The 13,729-nt window shown below is 35.2% G+C and overlaps 1 protein-coding gene across 1 annotated transcript; it reads right to left on the reverse strand.

The window, feature by feature from the left end:
- Positions 1–3,858: 3,858 nt before the first annotated feature.
- LOC149556815 (uncharacterized) lies at positions 3,859–7,843 on the reverse strand. Its single transcript, XM_089831368.1, has 3 exons — positions 7,250–7,843; positions 5,320–5,738; positions 3,859–4,747 (listed from the first exon to the last, which is right to left on the reverse strand). Exons 1-3 carry the CDS (start codon positions 7,412–7,414, stop codon positions 4,309–4,311), a joined length of 1,023 nt encoding a protein of 340 aa, XP_089687494.1. The 5' UTR covers positions 7,415–7,843; the 3' UTR covers positions 3,859–4,308.
- Positions 7,844–13,729: the final 5,886 nt, after the last annotated feature.

The raw sequence follows: 13,729 nt of genomic DNA on the forward strand, positions 1-13,729 counted from the left end.
TAGAGTTTATGAAAACATGTTCTAATAAACTTGTTATATCTCTTAGCAGAGTTGTTATTCTGAGAAGCCGAAATTAAAGATGTGAAGAAGACATTTTGGAGATGATGTAGCTAAGCTCGTTCATCATAATGTTATATGTACGAAAAGTTTTCCAAGTTACAAGGTGAAAGATTAATGTTATCACTAAGTGTAACATGTTCATAATGAGGTCCTATAATAATTAATTGAGAAGGTGTAATAGCTGACTCAGGGAATTGTTGTATGGATTCAGTATAAAGGAAGGACATTTTTCTTTATCATATATGAATATAAGTGAATGATTGTAAGCAGCATGAAGAGCAGAATGTGAAGATAAGCAGAGCAGAGCAAAGGTAAAGGAAACTTTTTTGCCGAGGTTTTGTTGAGTGATCTAAAGTTTGATACTTGGATTCGAGGTTCGTGACCTAGTCTACAAGGTCAAACAGTGATTGGTCCGGTTGACATGACAGAAAAAGAAGTTAAAGAACAGTACAGACAATTATTCTACAAGGAATAGTTGAGAGATCAGTTAGACAGTGAGTTCAGTGGTCTTGCCGCAGAAGCTGTTTGGACAGTGGGCCCTTCTGTCTTTTACATCTCCTAACAAAGTTGGCACAACTCCTAATAGGGTTGGAATCTTCTAATAAGGATTCAAAGTCTCTTATTAAGGACTCATATGTACTAAATGTTGTAATAGACTCCTAACAAGGTCCATCCTCTAACAAGGAATATTTATATTAGTACATCATCTTGTGGGCATCATTCTCGTCGGGGTTTTCCCTCTGATCAAGTGTTTCCCTAGTTAACATATATGGTGTAATTGTGCATGTGCATCTTATTATAGTTGTTATTTACTTTGGTTGAATGGTAAAGATTATTTAAGGTGGATAAATGTTTTGATTATTGAAATACTAATACACCCTCCCCCCCTCTCAGTTATCTTGGTGCACTATTGTTTCTAACAGTCCAACAATCCTCCCTTCAAGCTCTTTGAATGACCTTATCGCTTAGTACAAGATTTTCAACCATAATGATCCTGGGACCATGGTTAGTAGGCCCACCTATATACTACCAATGCAAAAGAGCCACTCCCCAAGCCCTTCGTGGTAACATCCTTGTTTTTCCTTATAACGCTAAGCAATCCGGCCATAATTCTTAGCCACTCAAGCATTAAGTAATCAATCACCTTCCTTTGAAAAATGCATGCCACAAGCTAGTACTAGTAAGACTCAACCATGACGTGAATCATAACCCACTACCATCCATATGCATAACAATGTGACATCCTTGATTTCCAATTCTAATTGATACTTGCAAGAAGCCACTTCCATTTCAAGATTGCATCGTCCAGTACGCTGATCTAGACTACTCATGTAAAACAAAAGCAACACTAAAGAAGAAGAGATGACAATATAGGAGAAAGGACACTGGTCATAATACCAAGAATTAATCTCTACATTTAACATCCCCCATATGGATGCACCATCGCCCCATAAGGATGATCAAAAACACTTCTCTGCCCCTACTGGCAATCAAACACCCAAAACCCAATGCCTCAAACTCCTTACTCTAGATATGTACCCATCCTCATATGAGAGAACATTGCAATCTAATCCACCTAGATTTAACTCTCTAGTACCAAGAGAATAGACCACTTTGTGAACATCTTGAACTTGCTTTCGCTTTGCAAATCAATGACTGCCAATCACGACATGCTCCATCACCAAATTGATTTGATAAGTAGCATGGCCTACTCTAATATACCATATCTGTGATATGGTACAGATATGTTGTCTCGATAGCAACACTACTCTGATACTAGATGTCACGGACCCATAGTAATGACCTATATGACACTGATGATTAGCTTGTACTCGTCAACTTCAAAAGTCTACAAGAGTTGAATCCCTAACTTCCACCTCACCAAGAAAGCACAAATAGACTTGTGTGGAAGACAAGCCTATTCACTTAAACCATTGCAACCCATCAAAACACTTTGGTACTTGGCTTCAAGAATTCTCATTCCTGAGTCGACTCTCACAAGCCAAGCCAAGGACTTCCCCAAATCCCTGCCAAGATAAATTTAGGTCTAGGGTAGACATGTGGTCTACATGAAACAATCTCATGGAAACCTTCTACATACCCACATCCAATGTGTCTCAAAATCCAACGTAGCTCTGAAATCAGCTCTTAATCTCTCATGATAAGTCCCAAACTTCCAATCCTAAACCACTTTAATTACTCCTCGGATTGGATCCATGCCTCACCTAGGCCACACTAAGTCTAGACGATATCCTACACCACAACTATGCTAGTGGGAACAATTACATAGCACAGCCCCAAATTACACCTCGGCTTGACACACGGCCTCGCCTACATGACAACTATGAGCAACCAGCTCACCCATCCGAGCTCGGCTTTCCAAATCAGCTCGCCTTAACTTAGCCTTCGCAACATATCCAACAAGAAGTGTGCATTGCACCACAACTCAATCAATGTAGTGCTTGTGTTTAAGTATGACCTGCTTTCCAACTCATGATTCCATCATAAATGGGTAACCACCATTCATTATAATCGGGTATCCACCATTCAATGCCATCCTCAAGCCACTGTACACTTGAGATCAGAATTAGAAGAGTAATGCCACGGACAAGTATCTCAATTAAGAAACCCTTCCAACTCGGGCCTCTTAAGGGGCATTAAAGAGAATATGTACAGTTTTAACCAAATATTTAATGGTGGCTATCGACGGTTAACATTGTACTTCAAATGCTAGTATAGTTTAAAATAAATGGAGGACAAGTAGAAACTAAATATATAATTTTAATGCTTTAAAACTATTGCCAATTCATCCAAGTTTTTGTCTTACATCTACTAGCCTTCAATACCTGTCTATTTTACAGCTAAGCATAAATAGCATGAAATGTCCATCAAATCAATCTTACACTCTCCGTTATGGAGTTTCAGCTTTTCAAGAAACATCCTACAGTCTGCAGCCAATACAAAACATGATGCAACAAGTGTTTTTTGTTGCGGTTGAGAGCACCAAAAACCTGCAGTAAACCCTCCATCATATTTCTTGCAGCATTGGAGCACTAGAAAAGTACTTTAAACACAAAAGTATATAAGTTAAACTCAGGAAATAAAAGCAAAGATAACAAAACTCAGGAAAAAAAGCAAAGATAGCAAAACTCAGAAAAAAAGCAAAGATAGCAACTATTTTTACTGCCAGTCATATTCAATGCAGTAATTTTAGATTTTGGCGAGAAAAAATTCCTTAAATAAAAAAGAACAAGGTTGTTTAGCAGTCTACTTTTCTGGTTCTTGCACCTTTTTCCTCCTGTTATACAAGAAATCCAACATCGAAGACTTTCCACTGGGGATGTGATCTGTTGATGGTTTAAAGTCAACAATATCAAAAAACAAAGCCCCAGAAAACTTGGTTCAAAATTTTCAACTACACACTTGGAAAACCCATCTTAATATGTCCAAATAGAATACTTGAAACAATTCATGTAAACGCTGTATCGATAAATTTCCAGGAAGCCCAGTATTTACAGAAAACCTAAGGAAGCAAACAGTCCAAGAGATCATAATTAAAGAAAAGAAGTAAAGCACCACATCTTTAAGGACCATGAATGACAAACATAATAGGACAAACAGCAACCAATTCATACATTTCAAAATGAGATTATAGTTGCACATAAACTTCGTTAAGATACATAAGAAAGCTCAATCATGTCCTGAAGAGATATTCATCCTTCCACACACAAAAATCACTATGCATGAAAAAGAAAAACGAATTGGCAACACAACTCAGCATCAATAATTAAGGACAAGTAGCGAGAAGTGAAGAATCTTATTCACTGGGATAAATATTTATTATTAAACTTCACATTCTTTATACTTTCAAAAGAAAAGGGGCAGATTTCTCATATTTCAGAGTGCAATGATGCTTGAATAATCTACTGTTTAGCCTTTTACAGAAATCAGCAAAAACTATGCTCTGAACAATTGTTGTCTTAAAAAATAGCACTTATTGTATCTTTTGTTAACTGTACAACCTGAGGTCAACAAATATCATTTTACAATTACAAACCCTCTTATGAGTGGTGACCAGGTAAATTTGGAATACAAGGCAACAAATATAGGCCCTAGGCACTCAAATGATGGATTTCCATTGAATTTGTTAATACAACTACAATTTTTTTCCCATCTGCTTACAAGTTCTCTCTTCCTGCTGTGCCGCATACTCTGTCTGGATAGTAGTGCTTGTCGAGGGCGGGTAACCTAGTCCCCTAGTAATCTCTTGATGCCTGATTTTTGCTCAGCAGTTAATCTTGATGGGAATTTGATATCAAACTTAATTCTCAAATTTCCTCTCTTTCCAGGCTCCTTTGCAACAGGCATTCCCTCATTGGGTACTACTTTCTCATAGCCAGGCCTTATGACATCAGTGATCGGTATGCTCAAACGCCTCATGTCTAAAGTGCATATGTTAAGATTGCAGCCAGTAAGAGCCTCACTGAGAGATATTTTTTGAGTAACAACTAGATTATTGCCATCCCTCTTAAATACATCATGAGGCTTCTCATCAATAACAAAAATAAGGTCTGCAGGAATCACATTAGGCTCCTCGTGTCCTTTCTCGGGGAATGTAATCTTTGTTCCTTTCTTCCAACCAGGCTTGATTTTGATTGTAAGAAACTCATCCTTTGATTGCATTTTTCTGAAAAGGGAAAACATAAATTCAAATAAGAATGAAACATAAAATTCTGATGCATTAATGTACATTAGGTTCAACTGGTGAACTTAAACTAGGGCTGCATTAACTAGTTTCTTCTGCAATTACCATTTGTGGTTATATTTAATTTCCTGGTCTTTTCAGCAGGGCAATGGCTTATACTTTCTCATCCATGTCCCTGGTATGGGCAGGTGAAATGAAGGATATAATCAGATGAATATGGTGCACAAAACAAGCACATGTGACTTAAGGTAATGGGCAACATTGTCAGAAAGATGGTATCTCAAATTTTGTATTTCGGCAATTTCTGCAGGTGTTGAGGAAGAGGTAAATGCACCAGTGAAAGCAACGACAAAAACACAAAAGTATGACACATTTATGAATGATGATTAAATAGAAAGTGTAGCAAACTACTGAATGTTCTCCATTTCCTTTCAGCATCTGTACTCAAAAAGATACAATATTGTCTTCCCCACAATATATCCATATTGTTTTGACAACCATAATTAACGTCAGAGAACAGAATAGGAAGGAAATTTTAATACCTATGCACTTACCCATTATCATCAATAATATTTCTTGATATTTTCATTTTCTTTGTGGCCCCGCTGTAAAAATCTTCCAGTGTACATGGTAGCTTGCTTTCCACAGGCTTAGCTTTGCGAGGAACTGAAGAAACACCTCCTCTACCAAATTGATTAAAAATGTTTTCTGTGCCATTGTAGCGCCCATACATGGCATCTTGGAAACCTGGCCTCCTTGGCCCTCTGCCACCAAAGCCACCCATACCACCAAATGGGTTTGCATCACTGAAAAACTCGGCAAAAATGTCTTCTGCATTTCTTGGATTAAATGTGTATAAATTTGGCCGACCTCCATCTGAAAAGGATGATGCACCAGCTGTTGGAAGCTGCCCCTTCAGTCCCTCTTCTCCATATTGATCATAAATTTTACGCTTTTCAGGATCACTGAGAACCTATTGCAAATAGAAAATAAAAGCCTCATGAATTATAAAGGTGTTAATAGCATATAATGGAAGCAGTACTCTAAACTATTTTTTTAAGAGATTTTTTATGCGATTGAAGCCCAGAATAATAGGAAACAACATTGAAAATTTCAAGTTTTTTTAATTGATCTGCTGGAATTCTTAGGTTCAGAGTTGCATAATTCCTCCTCTTTAGATCATGCACACTATGCATCAAGCATGTGCGGTTTCATGACATATTTTTGGACAGTGTAAAATATGGCCCAATGAAAATTATACACAAAATTATTGTACAAATCTTAAATAACATCAAGAGAAGTGTCATGATAATAATTAAGAGCTTTGCAATATATATTACCAAGGATCTAAGTCACACGTTGGAAATAGGCAGTAAAACTAGGTAGTGAATCCGGATATGTGATCCAGATAATTTTCTGTTAGGTATATTTGAGCTTTAAAATGATGGAATCTACTACTACTAATTTTACTGAGCAGGAATGACTCCTGAAATTTATTTGCAGCTGCTGTAGGGAAAAATAGAATGAAAATAGCGAAGAGCTTTGCCAAATCTACTGCTAAGGATCTATGAAACGCACTTTAGGCATCGGCAGTAAAACTAATTAGCGAGTCTGGATGGTCCAGATGTTTTTCTGTTACGGTTATTTGTGTTTAAAATGATGAAATCTGCCACTTCTGATTTTTCTGAGCAGGAAACTGTAGGAAAAAATAGAATCTAAGGTTAAATGTTTTTAAAATTGAGGAAGTTTAAGGAATTGGGCAAAAGGTTAGGAAGAGAAACAATGGCTGCATGTGTTTAGCAGGTGCAGAATAGCCGCCAGTTTCCTCTGCCCAGTTAACAGATTTACATACAATTGATAACTTTTCAAATCAATCGTTTAAAATGTTATTTCCTTTAGGAATCTTCCATTAAATGATTTTGAAATTGAGGAAGTTTTAGGAATTGGGCAAAAGGCTAGGACGGGAAAACATGGCTGCAAGAGTTTAGCAGGTGCAGATTAGAAGACAGCTTCATCTGCCCAGTGAAAAGATTTACATGCAATTAATAACGTTTCCAATCAATCAATAAAATGTCACTTCCTTTACCGCAACATTTGTTGAGACCAATTTTCAGCAAAAATCACCTAATCTCTCTCAGTGCTGAAAATAATCTAACCTGGCGGCTCCCTCCAGGAGGAGGTCGATTCCAAACTATGTTTTAACTATAATTCCCGAACCATGTTACAATCAGAATTTAAAGAGTTCTATTTCCATGGCAACCCTCACGCAAAACCTTCTCCCAGATAAACACTAAGCAGAAGCAGAGGATGGTTGATTTCTCTAAACATTCATGCAAAACTTTAAAAAGGGTAAGGGCGGGTGAATCTTAAATCACAAACATCCAAGGGCTGAAACCCATCTAGATTAGGGCCACAAGAAAAGAGAACCCATGAGATAAGCTCAAATCATCTCCTTTAGTGTATTTGCAAGAACGACATGCATACCTCATAGGCCTCAGAAATTCGTTTGAAATTAGCCTCGGCGTCCGCCATGTTATCTGGGTTCTTATCAGGGTGCCATTTCATAGCTAACTTTTTGTATGCTTTCTTCAGTTCCTCCTCCGATGCATTTCTTTCCACCTTCAGAACTTTATAATAATCCACACCCATATCGCCAGATCTGCCCTGTTACGATCTAATTCTAACGATCCACAATTAAACTTAGTAGCCCAAGATATCGATCCTGTAGAAACAAGGGTTGAATCAAGAAAGGGGTTTGCAAATCTGGAAGAGTTGTGTGCCTCAACAAAAATATAAATAAGCTGGATAAAGTTGAGGTGGCACTTGTCTTGCCCTTGCTTTTCGGTACGACATAACCATTGTTAATGATAAAGCAACTTCTTGTTAGAGTTGGAATTAATGGCAGGCCTTAACAGCGCTCTTCACTCTGCCCTTTCCCTTCCAAATCCCAATCTACGCTCTTGTTTTCTTGTATATCGATAGATGGATACATGTAGATCTGGCCCCCACCGATGTTTTCAACCTTTTTGCATCCTCAATTTCACTACTGCCGATGTTTAACAGACTTTCAACAATATCAATGTTAACGAACTCCTACATTGTCCCCATGTTTTCACCAATATTTGTTTGAAATTTGTCTTTTTTCATTTCCATTTATGTATTCAACATACCTTGTTTCTTGTGCTTCTCCAACATTGTTTAGTCATTGCATCTTCGGCCTACAAAGTGTTGTCTTATATCTACAATACTAGTATTTCATATGAAGTGTTGTCTTATATATAAAATACTAGTATTTCATATTAGATCAACTACATGAGGGCAAGAGCAATTCCATTTTTATGTATTTGATCCTTCAATTCTAAAGTTCAATTTCAAAGTCAAATGACTCTTAGTATGTTTATCTTATTGTATTGTTATGAGTTAGACTAACTAAACATGTGTTTATGTGGTTTACTGATATGTTTTTGTGTTATACTTGCAATCAAATTATAAATCGAGGAATTGTTTGAATAGCGTTGACATTAAAGGAGGAAGCTAAGTTAGGAAAACACTTCAATTGAAAATTTTATAATCATTCAAGAGTATTTGCATAATGAAATGATAATAAAGTTGGTTCTATCAAAGGCTTGACCTTGAAGAACAAGACTCTCATGATGTTTTGATCTATCCCAAGTATATATAAACATTACCAATCCTTAATATTGAGAGAAGTGAGACCAATCAAGAAAATCATTAAGCAAGAGCACCCATTTAGTATGATTAGATTTGTTCCTATATAAGTGAACTAGGTATGTACTGAATTCTACATAGAGAGCTCATTCAAATCATCACTTTTTAGCATCAAATCATTAGATTCTACTACATCATATTTAATGCCTCGCATAAGTTATAAACTAATCACATGTTGGTAGTAAAATTTCCTACTTGGCAAATTCCTAGTGTTTCAATAGTTGTTTGTGTCATTTAGGGTTTCTAGAAGTGCTTTCTAGGTCTCTATAGTGAAGGATTTAGGGTTTTGTATTAAAAATTTGCTAGGGTTGTGTATTAAAATTTGCTTAGGTTTTGAATTAATCCTAAATCATTCTAACTTGTCACTACATGTTCTAACTTAAAGGATGGATGTATTTGCCATTGTTAAAGGGGTCAACTATTTTAAATTCTAACCCTTTAAGTCATTAAGTATAAACCCTCTTAGTATTTTCATGTCCTATGTTGCATTTCCTTAAGTCTAAGCTTGTGGTCCCTACTAGATATTTTCCACTAAGTTATGCATTAAAACCTTCATGATAGGTGGGATCGTTATGTCTTTCAGTGGGTAGTGATGTGGTGTTCTTCGATTCATCCCACTCTCTCATGATAATGTCATGGTCTAACTCGTTCTATTTGCAAGATAACAGGAGTATGTCATCTCACCTATGATGGTTAATTAGTGACATTTGTTTAAACCCTATGTTATGTTTGGTGTTCCACTTGTTAAATGTGGATTTACTTGCGGTCATTTTTTAGCTCATGATTTGTGTTAACACAGAGCTTTTGATTTGTCCTAAAAGTTGCTCGAATGTTAATTTATTTCATTTTTTCTTAGAGGATAAAATACTCTAGAAATCTATGGCTCTCATGATCTTGTGATCTAAAGTGCTCGAAGTTTAGTTTGTACAAGATCACAAGTTGACATGTATACTGGGTCAACAAGTGACAAAAAAGTGAGACTGCAGGGGAATGACAATTGGTGATAATTGGTAGTAATTGGTCGGTTAAGTTTGTTGACAAGGAGTTCCATTTTGTGTTTGTTGATTATATTAGAGTTAAAGTAATTGTAATGTGAGACCCCACCTCATAAAGGACTTGTGAAACTATGTTCCTTAGGAAAATTAATTAAATGATAATATGCTTTCATTAGATTCTAAAGATAGTTAGTTGATTATATTGTGGTATTCAAGTATCATTAGCAATAAGGATGTGACCTAAGTAAATGAACAATCCCTTGCTTTCTGATTAGTAGCATGATTAAGGCAATCCCCTTGCAGCTCCTTTAAATCTCATTTGGTAATACATGCATAATTATTTAAATAAATGGTGATGACTAGTCCAAGTGTAAGTCCTTTGTAATCATTCTAGGACAAATATTTATATTATGTGAAAATTCATATGCGACACTTGCGATAGAATTCCAATTCTTACATGGAAGGGAATATGCTTTAAAATTATTAAACTTATTATGAGTCCTTATTTCTTTTCTTTTAAAGCATTTTGACACCATGTAGTAAAAGGGAGTATACACACATTTGCATGTATGACATGTCTCTTTTAGATAAAGGAGAATTATTACTAAAGGCATGTTACATTCATATAAACATCTATAGTAGCATATAGTAACATGAACATAATGATGCACTTGGAAATATATCTTGATAGAGATCTAAGAATCTTAAACTTTTATATTATATGCATTGTGGCTTTTGGAGACCTATGTACCTTAGACTAATTGATTTCTTTATTAGGATGACAAGGAATGAAACATTAGTTGTGATGCTCTTTATGTTATGATTTATTTTTGAAATTATGTTGACATTATCTTGGGTACATCCTAATTAGCTAATGCAAGTCATTTTATGATTATGTGCCTTATCTTATTTTTTTTTATCTCATGATGGAAAATTACATATCTCTAGGAATCACATTATAGGTAATTGATTAGATAGTATGTGGCAATGAATACAAGTGGCTCTAGATATGCACTGCACTTATAAAATATAGGTTATGATCATACACTATAACTTAAATGGACAAAGACTTAATTTTATAATTGTGTTAATTTTTCTATAGTGATGATGATGTTATGTTATGCTATTGTAAGTATCATGATTCTTAGTGTATGTGGTCACCATATTGGTGTAATAGGGTATTGAAAGTAATGATAGACTTAATTGGTTATAATAAGCTATAAGTTAGATGGATGCTATGTGATGCAATGAATTTCTTCATACACTTATATTTGATCCACATGGGGTCATTTTACAAGGTGTGAATTATGAATTGATTAAAAGTGTTTTAAATTTAATTAACAAGTTATGGTTATTATAGTAAACTAGTTCTTATTATATTTACATTGCAGGAAAGTAAGTGCACCTTAAGCAGAAGAAGAAACTTCCATGGGGTAACGTATGGCTCATGAGATAGGTTAAAGAGAGTGTTGAGAAAGATCTCTTGTGGTGGCACCCATGATCTCCTTGATGTGTTGAGATCTCTTTCTTGGGGGTATGGCTAGGACCCTTTTAGAGGTCTCATGATGTCATTTTCATAGGGTGGAAAAGAGTAAGACTCATAGTGTTCTAGATAGTTTCATTAGGCAAGTTGTATAAAAAGTGTTTTAGTCAATAAGATGAAATTGTACAAGAGTTTTATGTTTGTACCCTTGATATGGCTTTCCCTTTTAAACATTATTGAGTTGTCAAGGGTAATGAGAGAGTAAGGAAAATTGTTGAAAATGCTTATATTGAATCTGATAAACTTGGAAAGAAATGATCATTGTATGAATGCCAATTGTCATTAGCACACATGTAAGTCATTTTCAAAAGCTATGCACATGTTTTAGATTTATGAAAGTAAATTGTAGATGATTTAAATTTTTTTTTTTTAAATCTTTAAAAAATAGTGTGCATTTTGGGTTGGAAACATTTGGGCATGACATGTAACTAATAGGTTAATATTTTTCCACATGGGGAAATTCAATGGTGATGTTTTCTTGTTACTGAAAAGTTGATCAATATATAATGGCCTTTGATGATTCTTTGCTGGTATGATTCTTTAGTGGTAAGTTGTTGTAGAGATCAATGGTTTGCATGAACCTGTGATGAAAGTTGCATGAAGTTTATTCTGTTTGGAATCATGAGATCATGCCACATGTACTTAGATGATGGATTTTGAAATGATGATGGGTTGGGTGTTGACATGTTTTTTCTTGTGATGTGGCACCTTCTTATTGGTTGAGTATTGGGTTTGCTTGCTTACATGGAAATCAAGTTCAAATTGATTAATCAAAATTGTTAGATGCTAACAATATGGAGGGGATCAACATCTGAGATTTAACCTTCAGAAATAAAGTTTTTTGAGTCCTTTGTTTATTAATATGAATTTATGATAGACAAGACATAGTGACCATAGTTGTACAAGGTAATTAAAATTCTCTTTGATCCATTTTGTATTTTCTCAAGATTTCAAGGTGCTCTGGAGCTATTGAGGCAATCAAAGGAGGTCTTGCTAAGAAAATTTAGTGTTTTTGTGTGCATTCAAGATGTAAGTAGGGTTTTAGTCCTATTTTTTATTGAAGAATTATCTAGTTGAATTGTTGTGAATTGTGAGGAAAAGTTTTTAGTTAAGTGCTTATGTATTTTGGGGCTGTAGATTCTTGAAATTGGGTAGCATTTAATTGTATATTTCATGATTTTAATTGGAAATCTCTATTTTTTTGTATCCAATTTTTTTTTACATAGAACCCTAGTTTGTAAAAGCCTTCACCAAGACATCACCTAGGCCAGAGGGGATACTTTAAGAGAAACTTGTTTGATAATTTATAAGACTAGATAAGCATGCATCCAATGATAGATATGATGGGTTAGAACTAGTATGGAAAAATGGTGTGGATTTTTATGACCAAGTCACACATATTTTGGATGCTTATGTGCTAATGACCAAGTTGAAATTACATAGAATGTGGTATGGGAAGTAACCCAAAATATGATGCATGGAAATATGACTTAGGGAAGTTGGTAGTTCTGATTCCTGGATGTGTTAATGGATGTAGAGTTAATATTGTTAGTTGTAGATAGGTACGATCCAATGGTAAAAGTGATCAGGGATAACATGGAGAGCTTATTGATTCCATATTGTAGGTAGAATTTAAAAGCACAATGGGGGAAAAGGAGTTGGAACAAGAGCTGGGAATGGAGGTAGTGTAGGTGGTAAGGCATGGAGTTTACCCTTAGGTAATAGAAATTCACAAGCTAGCAGTTATCCAATAGGTGAAAATCATCCAGTAGGCTCTACCTCCAATGGTGGGGCATTTTTTGAGAAAACCAAAAGTGTGGGTTAGAGTGGGAACAACTTTCAAGTAAGTGTAGAAGGAGAGAAAGATGCTAATACGAGAGACCTAAGGGATAGTGGTCCAAATCTGGGAGGATATGATGTGACCAAAGACTAGCTTAAAGATAAATCTGATGTTGTGCCTCGCAAATGGTCATCCTTATTTGGGATTGAAACTACAAGTAAATATTAATTCCCTAAGGACTTGTTTGGTTGGCGAAATACAACTAGAATAGGAATTCAAATTTAGAATTTGTTTTGTATTCTTTGTTTGGTGCACTACATTAGAATTGGGAATGGGAATGTGTATTCTCATTTTGACCCCAAAATGAGTATATGTCCATTCCTAAAAATACTTGTTATTGGAATAGCTATTCCTATTCTCATTTTTACTTTTGCTTATTTGATCAAATTTTGAAATCCACTAAAATAAAATCATCCATGTCAAAGTTAAAATGGTGAATGCCATTGTTGCCTTGTGAAATATTGTGGGCTTACGAATGGATAAAAATACTTGTGAATTTCAGGAGTTTTAGAAATAAGAATTGAAGAAAAGCACCTAACCATCTACTAACCAAATTCTTCTCATTTGTGCTTGAAATAAAATTAGGGCATCAATATTGTGAAGACAAAAGGTGAATCAAATGATTTTATATCTCCCTTCACGACTATTGTTGAGAGCGTTAGAATTTCGCAAGGTTATAATTAACAAGAAAATCATCTGTGATCGAAAAATGAATTGAAGTATACGAAAATGGTTTAGTGAATCTAGCATGTATGCAAGCGTGCTCAATATTTTTATTATCAAAATCATGACAACTAAGATGGTCAATGCATGTAACAGAAGGTGTTTGTTGACAACAATTTACAAGGTTGTAATCA

Source organism: Cupressus sempervirens, chromosome 5, assembly GCF_028749045.1.
Source record: "Cupressus sempervirens isolate cs-2001-9-10 chromosome 5, ASM2874904v1, whole genome shotgun sequence".
Classification (NCBI taxonomy): Eukaryota; Viridiplantae; Streptophyta; class Pinopsida; order Cupressales; family Cupressaceae; genus Cupressus; species Cupressus sempervirens.